This window comes from Tursiops truncatus, chromosome 19 (genome assembly GCF_011762595.2).
Source record: "Tursiops truncatus isolate mTurTru1 chromosome 19, mTurTru1.mat.Y, whole genome shotgun sequence".
Classification (NCBI taxonomy): Eukaryota; Metazoa; Chordata; class Mammalia; order Artiodactyla; family Delphinidae; genus Tursiops; species Tursiops truncatus.
The window spans coordinates 57221285-57239626 of record NC_047052.1 but is presented as its reverse complement, the minus strand read 5'-3'; the positions used below and the strand labels follow the sequence as shown (position 1 = coordinate 57239626).

The 18342-nt window shown below is 44.6% G+C and overlaps 2 protein-coding genes across 3 annotated transcripts in view; one reads left to right on the top strand and one right to left on the bottom strand.

Annotated features, from left to right (window-relative positions):
* The window catches only part of LOC101331782 (uncharacterized), a 67222-nt gene extending 61116 nt beyond the window's left edge, over nt 1–6106 (top strand). For both annotated transcript variants that reach the window (XR_004523520.2, XR_012328121.1), the window contains one exon: nt 762–6106. The gene's annotated coding sequence lies outside the window, so the exon portion shown is untranslated. The remainder of the gene's footprint in view (nt 1–761) is intronic.
* ZNF134 (zinc finger protein 134) lies at nt 1472–3162 on the bottom strand. Its single transcript, XM_033846162.2, has one exon. It carries the CDS (start codon nt 3160–3162, stop codon nt 2023–2025), a length of 1140 nt encoding a protein of 379 aa, XP_033702053.1. The 3' UTR covers nt 1472–2022.
* Nucleotides 6107–18342: the final 12236 nt, after the last annotated feature.

The window sequence follows — 18342 nt, the reverse complement described above, 5'->3', positions numbered from 1 at the left end:
ACCTAGAGCCCATGCTCCACAACAAGAGAAGCCATCGCAGTAAGAAGACTGCACACTGCAATGAAGAGTAGCCCCCCACTCACTTGAACTAGAGAAAGCCCGCATGCAGCAATGAAGACCCAAGGCAGCCAAAAATAAATTTAAAAAAAAAAAGGTCTTAAAAAAAAATTTGCTGAGAATTTCCCAAATCATCAAGTCTTGGGTCTTTTCTGTTTTTCACGTCTTCCCTATATTTACTTTTCCCTATCACATTTTACTATAATCAGTAAGAAGAAATGAGGCCACAACTTTCAACACTTTTTAGAAATGTCCTCAGCTAAATGTCCATAAAAAGACTTGCACATGAATATTTGCAGCAGCTTTATTTTTATATTTAGAATCTGTGGGGGGGGGACTCCAAATATCATTTAAGATATATTGATATGGTGTGGTATATCCATATAGAACATTACTCAGCAATAAAGAGAATGAGCTATAGATGATTCTCAAAATAATCATGTTGCAAGACAGCAGACAGAAGTAAACTTTTAAGGTTCCACTTAAAATTCTAGAAAAGGCAAATTTATCTATACTGAAAGTCAATCAATGGTTGCTTAGGGGTGGTAGGTAAAGTATTAGGAAAGGCACTGAGAAAGGGTGATGGATATATCTAATATCATGATTAGACGATTTCAAATGTGTATACATATATTAAGGCTTACCAAACTGTACAGTGTGTGCAGTATACTGCATGTTGACTACAGTTCTATTCTCATTCCCAGGGTTCCTGCCCATGCAGCATCAGCTGAAGAGCCCAAGGAGGCACAGAAATTGAGGAAAACTACATTCTTTGCTCTGCCACTGACCCTGGTCATAAGAATGAGACAGCCCCAGAGAGCATGACAATCTCCATACATGATCTCATCCAGCGATAGTGACTTGAATGTTTATGGATGTGTTTTTAGCATGGACACACCCATTCTCGTTTGCAGCAGTCTCTCCAATCTCAATTATTCACACCCAGTGTTTCTGCATCAATTTTGTTTCCTTCCTGGACACAGTAAGTCTTACAGCCATTGACTCCTGTACCAGATTCAGGGCATATGGCACTTGGCAGGTCCTAAGGAACAGCTGCCCCTCAACAGTGCCAGGGAATGTGGCATATATGGTGAAAACAAGACACTGAAGCCATGCTGCTCCCAAACATGTTGTAGGTTGTTAACAATACCACCCTTCTCAAGGTGATGTCTGGACCCTCGAATAACTGAAATCTAGACAAAATCAGGCCCACAAAGCCCTGAATTCTCACCCAAGCTTTTGTCAGCAATGGAAATTAACACCAAGATTGGACTGAGAACTGTTCTCTGTCAACCTGTTCTATTTGAGGCACACAGTAGGGAGCCCACCACAAACAGTTTACCTCTTCAGTTTGGCAGAGTCTAACGGTTTCTAAACCACTCCAGACACTAAAAAGAACCTCAGAGATTAAAGGTGGCTTAAATAATAAGGTATTTATTACCACACAAACCAGCGCAACATGAGTCAAGTAGTTATCCAGCCTGGGTGACTTGGAGGCTGGAAAAATTCATCACAAGTATCACATGAGACCAACAATGTCCATGAATAAAGTAAACCTTTTCTGCTACCAGAACACAGCTTAGATCATCTTGGCTAAAGGTGGATCATGTCCATACCTTTTCCGGTCAGAGGGAAACAAATGAGGACCACCATTTAATTCAGATTTCTTATAATTTCCTCCAGGGATTGAAGGGAGCATGAAGTTCTGCCTCCCCTAAAAATATTAGGGTAAGCTGGTTGAGTTGAGATGGTTTCAGCCACAGGCACTAACAAATTTGGCAACGAACCTGAGCAGGTCTGAAAGTGCAACATAGCTTCTGAAAGCTTCCCCTGCACCTGGCATTCATAAAATACACCACAGTATTAATGTCCAGATATATGTGGTTTGACACATGATTGATGTCTCCCTCTCTAAAGGCAGACACAGAGCTCCTCGCCATGAGTTCTGTTGTGTTGGAAGCACTCCTACAGCCTTCCGGCAGTGTGAACTTTCTGGTGCCTAATGAGATGGGAGCTTAAGCTATACGATTTCCCACATTCATTGCATTCATATGGCCTTTCTCCAGTGTGAACTTTTTGGTGCCGAACAAGGTGGGAGGTTCTGATGAAATCTTTCCCACATTTGCTGCACACAAAAGGCCTTTCACCTGTGTGAACTCTCTGGTGTGCAATAAAGTCAGAGCTTCGACTAAAGAATTTCCCACATTCAGTGCACTCAAAAGGCCTTGCCTCAGTATGAATTCTCTGGTGTTTAATAAGGGTATATTTGTGGCCAAAGGATTTCCCACATTCACTGCAAACATAAGGATTTTCTCCAGTGTGGATACTCTCATGCTGAACAAGTGTGGATTTGTGTCTGAAGACTTTCCCACAATCGTGGCACTTATAAGGCCTTGCTCCATTGTGAACTCTCTGGTGTACAATTAGGTTGGAGTGATGGCTGAAGTATTTGCCACATTCGCCACACTTATAAGGCATTTCTCCAGTGTGAATTCTTTTGTGCTGAGTAAGGTTGTCCTTGCGGCTAAAGGCTTTTCCACATTCACTGCACTCATAAGGCCTTTCTCCTGTGTGGATTCTCTGGTGCTGGACAAGTGTGGCTTTGCGGCTGAACGCTTTCCCACATTCATTGCACTCATAAGGCTTTTCTCCAGTATGGATTCTCTGGTGCTGGACAAGTGTATCTTTGCGACTGAAAGCTTTCCCACATTCACTGCACTTGTAATGCATTTGTCTAATATGATAGGCCTCCCCACTCTCAGTGCTCCTTGTTTTCCTCTTACTGTGGGTGGCCTTTTGCTGGTGACTGCCCAAACTGGTCTGGAAGTTCTTCTGCTCCTCCTCACATGCAAAGGGCTTCTCTGACAGGTGAGGTTCTTCACAGGCCCTACAGTTCTTCACAAATGAGGTCTTGCCTTTGTCTCCTCTTAAGAGTTTCTCTACATTGTACAGCTTCTGGTGCTGGTCAAAGTTTACACTGAACCAGAATTGTCTCCCACATGCCCCACATGTGTAAGGTTTCAGTCCATGGTGTGTTTCTTGGTGTTCATCCAGGTGCAAAATATCTTTCAAGATTGGGCCACATAAGTCACAGGGGTGAGCCATCTGGGTCGATGAATCTGCCTTGAAAGTATGAACGTGTGACACTGCTACAGAAACACTCTGCTTAGAAGGTTCCTCTTCATTCTCCACTCCATGCCAACAACCTGAAAGCAGAAAAATGCTGCTGAACAGCATGCTGTCTTCAGTGGGAGTGGGTAATCCCATCACAAATGTGTATCTAGCATCTAGCATACCCAGGATTGAGTCCACAGGGTTGGTGGCAGGACAGCAGCTTTGGGATTAGGTTAAAGAAAGAGCTGCTGTGCAGTACTGGACTCTGTGGGTCACAGAATGGGGAGGGTCTTACAGCAAAGACACAGGATGGGGTGTAGCTGAGAGAGAAGAGGCAGGCAAGATCTCCAACTCACACCTTGCAAATGACTTTTAGAAGGGCCTTGACTGACTATTGGTGACAGGTAAGTACTATCCAGAAATGTTATGTCCAGGCCCAGAAAATGTGATTTAAAATGAGTAACTGGTATTCAAAAACTATTTAAGTACATGCTTATGTTTCATGACACATTAACACTGTCCAACAGACGAGAGCACCACAGAGGGAGCAGTAGAGAGCACTGATGAGTGGGGTGGGCAGCCCTGGGTCACAGATCAGAATAGAAGTGAAAAGTATGTAAAGAGTCCAGAATTGGGAGGAAAAGAGAAATAAGGTATGGCCTATAGCCTGGGCACCAAAGAGCAGTGGGCATAGGACAGGTTTTTGGTGCTATTTGCATCCATCCTTGAAGTTATATCCTGCCCAGGCTCCCACTCACCAGGGCCTGTCCATGTCTCTTTTGCTGTGGCTAGTCAGGACCTCTCAATCAGGCACTAATCTTTCCCCTGCTACAGTTCAGCAACCACAGAGGATCTAGAAGATACAAGTCACACAGGAAGGACAGGGCAAGCGAAGAGGAAAGCAATGACCCAGGGTAGCCCGCCCAGGAGAGATTAAATACAAAATGAAAACCTTAAAGGAACAACCTATGGGCCCCACAATCAGTGACCATAACTGTAATTCATGACAGAGATAGGCCCAAGGGAATGTCAATCAAAGAAAGGGGACATAATCTGGAGCAAAAAGGCATCATGAGTGTAGACAGAGCCATCCACCCAGGAAGAAGCCAGGCAGGATAGTATCCACTGGGCTGACCATAAGACTCTTGACCTTCAAATCCTTCCTGGCAATTTTGGGGCAACAGAAGTCGGGAAGCATAGGGAGCATACCCAGCCAAGACCTGGCACCCAGAGGATGTATGTGAGGGAGTGCTCACGGTCCAGATATATAGGAAGGAAATCGCAACTTCTAGGGGAAAAACAGGAAGAGCAGAACATAGCCCAGAAAACTGGGATATGCAGGGCCTTACCCAGGAAAACCATAAGAGCAAAGCATAGAAGGCACTGCATTGTGATATGAGAGTCTCTGAGCTTTATCAAGAGGTCCCCATTTCTCCCAGGAAAAATGCACAAACACACCCTCAAAAGTCACATGATCCTACATGAACAGCACAATAGCACAAGGGCAGCCTCTCTCCCCAGGATTCCCAGTGTATCCACCACAATTTCACATTCCTCCCCAGGCCCCCAAAGCAAAACAATACAGCAGGCCCTGGTGTAATTGATGCCACCTCTTTCCTCATTTTCCATTAATCATTTCACCCAGCCTAGAACAAAAAGCAAGTGGACAGATAGACACACTGTATAGTCTGGGCCTGGCAGGCAGGAACCAACCCTTCTTCAGCCAGCTAGCTCCCATGGGATCCAGAGATTATGCCTCTCATACACAAATTTGACCTCCACGTTCCCCTTAAATCCCTCAGGACCTGAGCCCCCAGGCCATGAATTCAGATTCCATCTCCATGGACACATCACTCTTTAGACCACACCTCCCTCGTTATCTAAGTAGGTTCCCAAAGTAGGTACCTCCCAGATGTAAACCTGCACATGGCATTCAGAGAATGCTTGGTTAATGCATCCAGGGTTACATCCATCACCAGTCAACAGCCTCCACTGCCATAGGTATTTTCAAACTCAGCTTTTAATTTCTTCCTTCCTTGATTAAACTTCAGCAATTCAGAAGCACATGCAGATTATGAGATAAAGCCAGACCTTTTCCACCTTGCTACTGCATGCTGGGGATACTATACCCTCATCAGTCACAGGCTTAACACTTACCACTAAACTCTCATTCAAAGCCCATACCCACTGGCCTTCTACCCCAAGCATAGTGACTCTGCAGCTGATCCAATTTAGCTCTGAACTAACCTACCAGCTCAACTAAAACTCCCCAGTCCCCACCAAAGGTCACCACAAAAACCTGAAAAGCACACGGAGAGGGGAAGAAGGACCAGCTTTGGTCTTTCATGTCATCTCTATTACTGCTTTACTTCAGAATTATCTCATATCTACTTTCTCCCTTTCATCAACTGCCAGATCCTATTTTCCCTGCTCACCATGGACACTAACCTCCCTTTTCTTGCCTCTAAGGTAACTCTTACTTCCACTCCACTGTGCCCACTTCCTTTCCAGACCCCCAAAGGCACTGCCACCATGACATAAAGGTTCTCTCTCTAAATCTGATACACAGCTCTACCCTAATCACATACTGGCTGTTACCTTGTGGATGTCTCCAACTTGAATCGCTCCTCTGAACTCCATACCCATGTGTCCACCTGTCCACTTGATACGTCAACTCAGATGTCTTTGGACCACTGCAGATTCAACATGATCAAAACCTAACTCTGGGGCTTCCCTGGTGGCGCAGTGGTTGAGAGTCTGCCTGCCGACGCAGGGGACACGGGTTCGTGCACCAGTCCAGGAGGATCCCACATGCCACAGAGCGGCTGGGCCCATGAGCCATGGCCGCTGAGCCTGCACGTCTGGAGGCTGTGCTCCTCAACGGGGGAGGACACAACAGTGCGAGGCCCGCATACTGCAAAAAATAAAAATAAAAACCTAACCCTGGATATTACCTCTGAAAGTTACTCTCACCACCAACTTCACTATTTCAATTGAGAACTTCTTCTTCCTTATGTCTTCTCAGGCAAAAAACTGTGGGGTCATCTCTGACCCTTTCCCATCTTTCTCTCACACTCCACATCAGAAAATCTGGTTGGTCCTACTTTAAAAATAAAAACAAACAAACAAACCCCACCAGAATCCAAGCACTTGTCTCTTACCCCTGTAGTCACCACTCTGGCCCAGCCATCATCAGCAGTCCTCTTTACTACCCCCATAGTCTTTTCTTCACTGTGCAGCCACAGAAACCCTGACCAGAATAAGATCACTCCCTTCTCTGGTCCAAACTTTCCATGGGTCCCACCACTTTCAGAACAGAAGCCCAGCTCCACAGGCTGCCATTTGAGAGCTGAAACCTGTCCCCTGCTCTCTGATCACTAGACATAATGGAGAATTAAAGTTCCCCGAACAAGACCAGTTCAGTCTCAAGTGATGTATTTGCATATGCTGGTTCCCATGGGCACTGTTCCATACTTCTTCCCATTACTTGCTGAAAATGGAAACCCTTCCATATAATTTCAGAATAGCTTGCAGGGCACAAGGCCTCTGGTGACACCAGGATCCCCAAACCCAATGGCAGGCAGAAGGGTAGGTTAAGATTCCCAAGACACCATTATCTGCCATAATGGGTTGCCAAGATCATGGTTGACTGAGGACCTGTACACTTTGCACTCACCTATCCAGGGATCTTAATCACTTCTGCCACCACAGCAATCTGGCAGGAAGAGGGAGTTGGGAGTGGCAGGTTACCACAGTGGGATCTCAAAGACAACTGTTCCTCTCATCCCTACCTTGCCCTTTGGTGAGGATGATTTCAGATTGTCTAACTTAAGATACTCAGACCTTAGTGTTGCCTCCTACCAGCTATGTAACCATGATCCAAGATTTCTCTGTGTTCTCACGTACAAAGCAGGGATAATGGTGGTATCCACCTAACAGGTCTGTCTGTATCAGATGTGTTAGGCGTCAAGTACCTTTGAATTCACTTTTACCGTCCACATTCTTAACAGTTTTGCAAATGTTTTTGGCTTGAATGAAGTACATAATAGGTTCTTGTAAGTTTTGGGTTTGTTTTTAAGTCTTTAATAAAACTTGATATTTAAGACTTTTCGTTGTAATCACATACTTAGAGACAAGTTTTTCAATTATTTAAGCAGTGGTATAAATTTATCATACCTAAACATTTTTAATTTTTAACTGCCTGCTAACGTATACTTGCCAGGTATACACTAGATCCTTTCACCAAACCAGCCTACCTGGTATATATTCCTCTGAAGGTGAGCATGCTGGTGGCCCTTCATTAGAGGTGTTCATCATCTCTCCTCACCTGATAAGTCAGGGAACTGATGTAACAGTGCCCTGGATTGGGGTGGGGCTGCTCCACTAGCCTGGCTGACTTTTCCTCGGCTCCACAGAGGGGCATGCTGAGTCCACAGAGTGACAAATTTATAGCACCTTACACCTTGCTCTCCATCTCAGGTCAGGTTCCTAATACCCTACAGCCCTCTCTCCTGCTGACACCACCCATAACCCTTTCATATTCCAGGACCTCTCCTTTCTGGAGGAAATCTCAGGGACGTCCATCCCTTTTCCCAGTACTCATTCACCTCAGGGACCACATAAAATAACAACCTTAACATTCTCCCCCTAAACCTCATCTCCAGGCTTTGATAAGACCTCACTCCTCAGAGGTCTCCAGCCCAGCTTGTTGTGCAGAACTCCAGACCAGCATATCCAAATGCCTATGTAACGCCAATACTGTGAAACACTATGGATTTACCATGTCCTAAGTCCAACTCCTGTTCCCCCTGAAAGGTGCTTCCCTCGTCCAACTTACCCATTTCCATTCTTTCAGATGTTCAGGGAAAAACAAAACAAAACTTGGGTGGTCCTTCACATCCCTTTTTCACTCACAGCCGTATCTAACACACCAGAAAATTCTGTTGGTTCTATCTTTAAAATCTCTCCAGAATTTAATGATTTATCCAGTCCCAATCCCTCCCCTGCCACTGTTCTGGTACAGTCACCACCACAACGTTCCTGGAGTTTGTGGCCTCCTCACCGGTCTCCCTGCCTCCATCCTCATCATCTCCACCCCACCCTAGTTTGTTTTCCCCTGAGCTTTGGGAATACTTTTAAAAATCCCTGATCACGTCATGTTCTTCCACGGCTCCCAACGTCCTCCTAATGAAAGCACTCGCCTCACCCTGACGTTCCAGGCATTACTACTCACACTCTCTGCTTCCTTAAGATGTGAACACCCCAGTTTCCCGAAAGTTCCCGACAACCCCAAATCTTTGCTTCTGCTAGTGGCTCGGCGGGGTACCACTCTTAAACGTCTCACCACACTGGCTATTAGAAATGGCGGCTTGGGCTTCCCTGGTGACGCAGTGGTTAAGAGTCCGCCTGCCGACGCAAGGGACACGGGTTCGTGCCCCGGTCCGGGAAGATCCCACAGGCCGCGGAGCGGCTAGGCCCGTGAACCATGGCCGCTGAGCCTGCGCGTCCGAAGCCTGTGCTCCGCAACAGGAGAGGCCACAACAGTGAGAGGCCCGCGTACCGCAAAAAGAAAAAGAAAAAAAAGAAATGGCGGCTCCATCTGCAAACGCCCTGGAGTCTGGACCAGAAGAGCCTCAATAGGCACCACTCGGGGTCCTACGGTTCGAAGGTGGGGGGCGGGACGCGTCAAGATCCGGGAAACGCAGCACCCACCTAAGCCGGTCCGTCCCCAAGGCCGCCGCCATCACAGTCTGGACCACATAGATTCGGGAGGGATCCCAGGTCGGAAACCGGGCATAGCCGTCGCTCGGCCAGGCGGCGGAATTCTCGCGAGCGCTGCCACCACCGAGCCACTCTGCATCGAGGACAGGGTAGCCTCTCGCGCCTTCTCACTTTCCGTCACCTCTGAATCGAACCACAGCTCCCGATGTTATGCTCTGATGGGTCGACCAAGAGCCAACAAAATGTCCGCCGCGAAGATACCGGAAGTCCCTCCCAGAAGACTTCCGCACGTATGGAAATTCCCTTAAGAGTGCCGCCGCTGCGCGGCGCACGGGCTCCTGGGTAATGTAGTTCCCGCTGAGCCATCGGCCGCAGCGACTCGTTGACGCCCTCGCGTGGAACCGCAAGGGACGCTGGGGCCTTGCGGCTCCGAGGACGGGGCGGAGCTTCACTCTTCTTAAGATGCCATCGCCCAGTTTCCGTGTAGTGTACACTGCAAGGATCGAAGAAATGTTTAGAAATGTTCTCTCAGATATTCCCCAAAGCTATAAAACCTAATGGACACACCACTTCAAATGTCACTTTGAGTCAACTCATATTTTCTTGTTTTTAAAATACTTACAGATGGAAGAGAGAAGCAAAGATGCAAATATGAAAAAATAAGTAAATTATACGATATGCTGTATGATGATAGGTGCCTTTTGGGAAAAAAGCTGGATTTCGGGGAAGAGCAGGGAATGAGACGGTGTAATATTAAATAGAGTAGTAATGAGAAACCTCATGGATACTTCAGGCAAGACTTGAAAAATGATTAATTAAATCATGTGGCATTTTTGTGCATATCCAAGAACTGTATCAGCCAGTGTCATGTCCTAAGCAAAGCTAGGTGCTGATGCCCATGGAATTAGGTGAGTGAGGAAGGGAGTTTTAAAAAGGAGGTCAGGGACTTCCCTGATGGCACAGTGGTTAAGAATCATCCTGCCAATTAAGGGGACACAAGTTTGAGCCCCGGTCTAGGAAGATCCCGCATGCCATGGAGCAACTAAGCCCGAGTGCCACAACTACTGAGCCTGCGCTCTAGAGCCTGTGAGCCACAACTACAGAAGCCCACGTGCCTAGAGCCCATGTTCTGCAACAAGAGAAGCTACCACAATGAGAAGGCTGCCAAAATAAATAAGTAAATTTATAGGAAAAAAGAAAAAAGAGGTCAGAGGGACTTCCATGTTGGTCCAGTGAGTAAGACTCCACGCTACCAATACAGGGGGCCTGGGTTCCATCCGTGGCTGGGGAACTAGATCCCACACATGTGCCACAACTAAAGATCCCACATGCTGCAAGTAAGACCTAGTGCAGCCTAAATACATAATTTTTTTCTTTTTTTTTTTTGCGGTACGCAGGCCTCTCACTGTTATGGCCTCTCCCGTTGCAGAGCACAGGCTCTGGACGCTCAGGCTCAGCAGCCGTGCTCACGGGCCTAGCCACTCCACGGCATGTGGGATCTTCCCGGACCGGGCACAAACCCATGTTCCCTGCATCAGCAGGTGGACTCTCAACCACTGCACCAGCAGGGAAGCCCTAAATAAATATCCTTTTTTAATTCAAAAAAAAGGCGGTCGAGAGGAACATGGGCTAAAGGCCTGTGAAGTGCCTCAGGGTCTTGCAAAACTTTTGAATTTTCTTTAAGTAAAAGGAGGAGTCTTTCCAGGATTTTAATCAAAGATGGACACTACCTGACTCATAGTGTTGAAGGGTCATGTTGGCTGGAGAGTTGAGAATAGACTGCAAAAAAATAAGCTTAGGATACAGAAAATCAGTTAGATGACCACTGCAAAAATCCAGCTAGAGGATGGTGCTAATCAGGCTGGGGGCAGACATGGTGATGAAAAGTGGTGAGACTCAAGATATATTTTGAAAGTGGACCCAATCAGATTTCCTATGGGGCTGGTTCTGTGCTATGAGAAAAAGAAGGAGTCAAGGATGATCCCTAGAATTTTTAGTCTCAGCAACTGGAAGGATGGGGTTGGCATCGACTGAAAATGGGAAAGCTGTGACCAGAGCAGAATCAAAAGAAAGCTCACACACTGTAAACACCAAATGCTGGTGTTTTTGAATGAACTCTCATTCATTGCTGGGTGGAATGCAAGTGGCACAGCCACTTTGCAAGACAGTCTCGCAGTGTCTTAAAAAACTAAACATAGACTTACCATACAATCCAGAAATTTTGTTCCTTGGTATTTACCCAAAGGAATTGAAAACGTTTGTCCACACAAAAACCTGCACATCATGGATGGTTTTAGCAAGTTAATTCATAACTGCCAATGTTCCATCTTGGAAGCAAGCAAGATGTCCAGGAGGTGAATGGATAAATAAACTGTGGTACCTACAGACAAGGAAATACTATTCAGCTCTAAAAAGAAATGAGCTATCAAGCCACGACAAGACATGGAGGAAACTTAAATGCATATTACTAAGGCAAAGAAGCCAATCTGAAAAGGCTACGTACTGTATGATTTCAACTCTGACATTCTGGACAAGGCAAACCTATGGAGACAGTAAAAATATCAGTGGTTACCAGGCCTTAGGCAAGAGGGAGGGATAAAAAGGTGGAGAATTTCTAGGGCAGTGAAACTCATCTGAATGGAACTCTAATAGTGGATTCAAGTGTAAGCCCTGACAGTTGTTTTATTTTATTTTTTGTAACGCAAGTGCCTGACAGTAAACTTTGTTTGCCAAGGCATCAAAGAGGCATCCACTTCAAAGATGTCTATCTGTAATAAACAACATTGTCAGCCAAGTGATTAGATAAACAGCCAGGCTGCCTTTCCCACTGGGGCTCCTTTGCTTTAGGAGCTGTTGGTTGATTTCAGTAACTGACAATTTGGGCTACTTGTTTTTTTCTCTTACTGTGCTATAAACTCCTACTCTTATGTTTTTAATTCCCCAATAAAGAGTGAGCCCATGAAACCCTACACCCCCACTCTCGACCACAATAAAAGCAGAACCCCAGGCCCATGAACTCTCTTTCTCACCTCGACCTTGCTATGTGGATTCAGATGTTGTATGTAATTTCCAGGTTTGTAAATAATAAACCTATATGGACTTCCCTGGCAGTCAATTGGTTAAGACTCCACGCTTACACTGCAGGGGGTGCAGGTTCGATCCCCGATCAGGGAACTAAGATCCCACATGCTGCACAGCCAAATAATATCAATAAATAAATAAATGTAGTAAAAAAAACTGTTTTAAAATAATAATAAACCTGTATTTTTTTCAGTTTCCTGGATATTGCTGAAGGGCATCTTGCAATCACAATGAGAACCACAAGAGCCAGTCCAACCACAACATTCCTCACTGACAGACTGAGACCAGCTCAGAACAATGGATACATGCCACTATACATTTATCCAAACACATAAAATATACACCAAGCGTGAACCCTAATGAAAACCATGGTCATTGGGTGAAAATGTGTAATTTTAGGTTCATCAATTGTAACAAATATATCATTCTAGTGGGGGGTGTTGATAATGGGGAAGGTTATGCATATATGGGCGCATGGGATATACGGGAAATTGCTGTACATTCCTGTCAATTTTGCTGTCAACCTAAAACTGCTCTAAATAAATAAAGTTTAAAAAAATTTTTAAAATGAAAGCTGAGAAGTTTGAAGATGTTGAGTGTGTTATGTCTACCAGATGTCCAGGAATAGGTTACAAAGTAGATCATTAGACAATCACTGGATTTTTGGATGGAAACATACATTTGGAAGTTTTGAGCTTAAAATGATATTTACAACCATGCCATTGCATAAGATTACTAATAGAATGTGTATAGGTTGTGTAAAAGTCCCCTAATATGATTGTGTTACTGTCGATTTCCCCTTTTATGGCTGTTAGTATTTGCCTTATGTATTGAGGTGCTCCTATGTTGGGTGCAAAAATATTTACAATTGTTATATCTTCTTCTTGGATTGATCCCTTGATCATTATGTAGTGGCCTTCTTTGTCTCTTGTAATAGTCTTCAAAGTCGATTTTGTCTGATATGAGAATTGCTACTCCAGGTTTCTTCTGATTTCCACTTGCATGGAATATCTTTTTCCATCCCCTCACTTTCAGTCTGTATGTGTCCCTAGGTCTGAAGTGGGTCTCATGTAGACAGCATATATACGGGTCTTGTTTTTGTATCCATTCAGCCAGTCTGTGTCTTTTGGTGGCAGCATTTAATCCATTTACATTTAAGGTAATTATCGGTATTTATGTTCCTATTCCCATTTTCTTAATTGTTTTGGGTTCGTTATTGTACGTCTTTTCCTTATCTTGTGTTTCTTGCCTAAAGAAGTTCCTTTAGCATTTGTTGTAAAGTTGGTTTGGTGGTGCTGAACTCTCTCAGCTTTTGCTTGTCTGTAAAGGTTTTAATTTCTCCATCAAATCTGAATGAGATCCTTGCTGGGTAAAGTAATATTAGTTGTAGGTTTTTCTCCTTCATCACTTTAAATATGTCCTGCCAGTCCCTTCTGGCTTGCAGAGTTTCTGCTGAAATATCAGCTCTTAACCTTATGGGGATTCCCTTGTGTGCTATTTGTTGTTTTTCCCTTGCTGCTTTTAATATGTTTTCTTTGTATTTAATTTTTGATAGTTTGATTAATATGTGTCTTGGCATGTTTCTCTTTGGATTTATCCTGTATGGGGCTCTCTGTGCTTCCTGGACTTGATTAACTATTTCCTTTCCCATATTAGGGAAGTTTTCAACTATAATCTCTTCAAATATTTTCTCAGTCCCTTTCTTTTTCTCTTCTTCTTCTGGGACTCCTATAATTCGAATGTTGGTGCATTTAATGTTCTCCCAGGGGTCTCTGAGACTGTCCTCAGTTCTTTTCATTCTTTTTTCTTTATTCTGCTCTGCAGTAGTTATTTCCACTATTTTATCTTCCAGGTCACTTATCCGTTCTTCTGCCTCAGTTATTCTGCTTATTGATCCCTTCTAGAGTATTTTTAATTTCATTGTGTGTTTTTCATCATTGCTTGTTTCCTCTTTAGTTCTTCTAGGTCCTTGTTAAATGTTTCTTGCATTTTCTCTATTCTATTTCCAAGATTTTGGATCATCTTTACTATCATTATTCTGAATTCTTTGTCAGGTAGACTGCCTATTCCTCTTCATTTGTTAGGTCTGGTGGGTTTTTACCTTGCTCCTTCATCTGCTGTGTGTTTTTCTTTCTTTCCATTTTGCTTATCTTACTGTTTGGGGTCTCCTTTTTGCAGGCTGCAGGTTTGTAGTTCCCATTGTTTTTGGTGTGTCCCCAGTGGCTAAAGTTGGTTCAGTGGGTTGTGTAGGTTTCCTGGTGGAGGGGACTGGTGCATGTGTTCTGGTGGATGAGGCTGGATCTTGTCTTTCTGGTGGGCAGGTCCACTTCTGGTGGTGTGTTTTGGTGTGTCTGTGACCTTATTATGATTTTAGGCAGCCTCTCTGCTAATGGATGGGGCTGTGTTCCTGTCTTGCTAGTTATCTGGCATAGGGTGTACAACACTGTAGCTTGCTGGTCGTTGAGTGAAGCTGGGTGTTGGTGTTGAGATGGAGATCTCTGGGAGATTTTTGCCGTTTGATATTATGTGGGGCTGAGAGGTCTCTTGTGGACCAGTGTCCTGAAGTTGGCTCTCCCACCTCAGTGGCACAGCCCTGACGCCTGGCTGGAGGACCAAGAGACTGTCCTCCACATGGCTCAGAATAAAAGGGAGAAAAAATAGAAAGAAAGAAAGAAGATAAAATAAAATAAGATAAAATAAAGTTATTAAAATAAAAATAATTATTAAGAAAACATTTTTAAAAAGTAAAAAAACAAACAAAAAAAAGGAAAAAAACAAACAAAAAACATGGACGGACAGAACCCTAGGACAAATGGTGAAAGCAAATCTATAGAGACAAAATCTCACACAGAAGCATACACACTCACAAAAAGAGGAAAAAGGGAGAAAATAATCTATCTTTCTCCCAAAGTCCACCTCCTCAATTTGGGATGATTCATTGTCTATTCAGGTATTCCACAGATGCAGGGTACCTCAAGTTGATTGTGGAGATTTAACCCACTGCTTCTGAGGCTGCTGAGAGAAATTTCCCTTTCTCTTCTTTGTTCGCATAGCTCCCGGGGTTCAGTTTTGATTTGGCCCTGTCTCTGCATGTAGGTCTCCTGAGGACATCTGTTCTTAGCTCAGACAGGACGGGGTTAAAGGAGCCGCTGATTCGGGGGTTCTGGCTCACTCAGGCCGGGGGTAGGAGGGGTACGGAGTATGGGGTGAGCCTGCAGCGACAAGAGGCTGGCATGACGGTTCACCAGCCTGAGGCACGCCATGTGTTCTCCTGGGAAAGTTGTCCCTGGATCACGGGGCCCTGGCAGTGGTGGGCTGCACAGGCTCTGGGGACTGGAGGTAGGGAAAGTGACCTGTGCTCGTACACAGGCTTCTTGGTGGCCGCAGCAGCAGCCTTAGCATCTCACGCCCGTCTCTGGTGTCCATAATGATAGCTGTGGCTCATGCCCATCTCTGGAGCTCCTTTAAGCAGCGCTCTTAATCCCCTCTCCTCGCGCACCAGGAAACAAAGAGGCAAGAAAATGTCTCGTCTCTTCAGCAGCTCCAGACTTTTCCTGGACTCCCTCTCAGCTAGCCGTGGTGCACTAACCCCTTTAGGCTGTGTTCACACCACCAACCCCAGTCTTCTCCCTGGGATCTAAGCTCCGAAGCCTGAGCCTCAGCTCCCAGCCCCAGCCTGTACCGGTGGGTGAGCAGACAAGCCTCTCGGGCTGGTGAGTGCTGGTCAGCACCAATACTCTGTGCAGGAATCTCTCCATTTTGCCCTCCGCACCCCTGTTGCTGCATTCTCCTCCGTGACTCTGATGCTTCCCCCCTCTGCCACCTGCAGTCTCCACCCGCGAAGGGGCTTCTAGTGTGTGGAAACCTTTCCTCCTTCGCAGCTCCCTCCCACTGGTGCAGGTCCCATCCCTATTCTTTTGTCTCTGTTTTTTCTTTTTTCTTTTGCCCTACCCAGGTACGTGGGGGAGTTTCTTCCCTTTTGGGAGGTCTAAGGTCTCCTGCCAGCGTTCAGTCAGTGTTCTATAGGAGCAGTTCCACGTGTAGATGTATTTATGATGTATCTGTGGGGAGGAAGGTGATCTCCACGTCCTACTCTTCCGCCATCTTCTCCTGTCTCTGTATAGGTTGTGAAGAGAGAAATAACTGCTGATTGAGCTCCTGTTTATTACAATATTAAGGGAATGCATTTAAGAAAAACAAATCCAGGGACTTCCCTGGTGGTCCAGTAATTAGGATTCCTTCTGGGCTTTCATGCTGTTGCCCGTGTTCAATCCCTAGTTGGGGAACTGAGATTCTGCAAGCTGCACAACAAGCCAAAAAAAATTTTTTTTTAATTAAAAAATTAAAAAACCAGGGCTTCCCTGGTGGTGCAGTGCTTGGGAGTCCACCTGCCGATGCAGGGGACATGGGTTCGTGCCCCAGTCCAGGAGGATCCCACGTGCCGTGGAGCGGCTGTGCCCGTGAGCCCTGGCCACTGAGCCTGTGCATCTGGAGCCTGTGCTCCATGACGGGAGAGGCCACAGCAGTGAGAGGCCCACGTACCGCAAAATAAATAAATAAATAAATAAAACAAATCCAGTATATTAAGAATACAAAGGAAAAAAAAATGGTGTCAAAAGCTCCTGAAAGGAACTTTAAGGAAAATCTTAAATTCATTAATGATGATGGAGTTGTGAAGATAAAAACTCTCATTAGAACGATTAGAGAACTACATAGGAGTTGCAGTAATAGAAACAAAAAGAGAGAGAAAATGCTCATAAAAGTTTAGCCATAAAGCATGAGGAAGAGAAATGGTAGAACAGAAAATGTACTAGATCATAGAGTGAAGGGTAGCTATTTTATGAAGTACACAAATTTTATTGATGCTATTTGTAAAACAGATTAAAAGACTGAAGATTAATGATGGGTGGTTTATCATCAATAGATTTACAAAACCAAGAACAAAACCCCTCAGAAGCTAAGTCATGGGAAAATCATCCTTAGATGGCATTAATGGAGGGATTGACTCTAAATTCAGGGGAGGCATCACTACCTTCTCAACATAAGGGAGCCCATAAGATATTTGTTTTAGATTTGGGAGGCAGAGGGTATTGTCAAATAAAATCAAATAATGATTTTCTTTTCTCTGTATAAAGGCAGAATGTTAATATAGAAGTAATCCTGGGGGAACTTTATATGAAGTAACAAATAGTTTTGAGATTGTTGAGGTTTTCGGTGAATATATTAAGCTAGGAACACCAAGCTGGACAGGCAAGTAGCAGAAGTGGGGAAGGTGCTGCTGGAATAGGGGACAACTGGAGCATTCAGGTTAAGTCCTTGACCAGGATTTGGAATCTTTTAAATGAGAGATCAGTAATGATAGCTCTTTAAGCAGATGGACTAAACATTTATAGATAATTAGTAGGACAATTCAGGCTAGAAGAGGTCCTAGGTTATCTGGACATTCCCCAACTAAGTGATGTGAAGTTTGCAGGTGGTGGCAGTTAGTAAGGCTAATAAGTAATTGAAATACAGAGTCTTTTTAGCCAACAGGAGCAATGGAATGTTAGAGCAGTGATTGTTGAGTTCAGGAATTATGTAGCTTTGAAGAGCAGAGAATGTGTTTGTGAACCTGATGATGGATCTGGCCTTCCACTGTATCTGCATCTTATGCTCCCTGCAGTAAGTGGCTAGCATGTGCAACTGGGCCAAGGGTTATTGGGGTAGGGTACAAGTACACTTCCCTAACTGCTGGGATCTAGTGGTTGTGCTGTAAGGACAGTTCTCATTAGAACCATAAATAGGAATTATATGTTCCACTATAAATGGCCTATGACACACCATGAAGATGCTACTGAGTTCATAATAAGACTTCAAGTGGGGTGAGTCTACAAAGCAAAACTAAGATTTTAAGAAGCCCTTAGCATTCTGGATGTCAGATCAAAGAGTGCAGATTTAGGGTAAAAAAACAAAAATAGGGACTTCCTTTGTGGTCCAGTGGGTAAGACTCCGTGCTCCCAATGCAAGGGGCCCAGGTTCAATCCCTGGTCAAGGAACTAGATCCTGCATGCATGCTGCAACTAAGAGGTCTGCCTACTACAACTAAGATCCTGCATGCCACAACTGGGACCTGGCACAGACAAAATTAATTAATTAATTAAAAAATAAATACTATAAAACAAAAACAAGATTAAAAAAATATTTTAGAACTACAGTTCAGCTCTGCAATATGTGTTCCCTTCAAACAAAAGGCAACTTATAGGCATACCTCATTTTATTGTGCTTTGCAGACACCGAGTTTTTTTTTACAGATTGAAGGTTTGTCACAACTCTGCATCAAGCAAGTCTATTGGTGCTGTTTTTTTCCAACAGCATTTGCTCACTTTATGG

Bases quoted from the DNA above. Each gene is read 5' to 3' on its own strand.
- ZNF134 (XM_033846162.2), bottom strand. From the start codon at position 3,162: ATGGCTCACCCCTGTGACTTATGTGGCCCAATCTTGAAAGATATTTTG.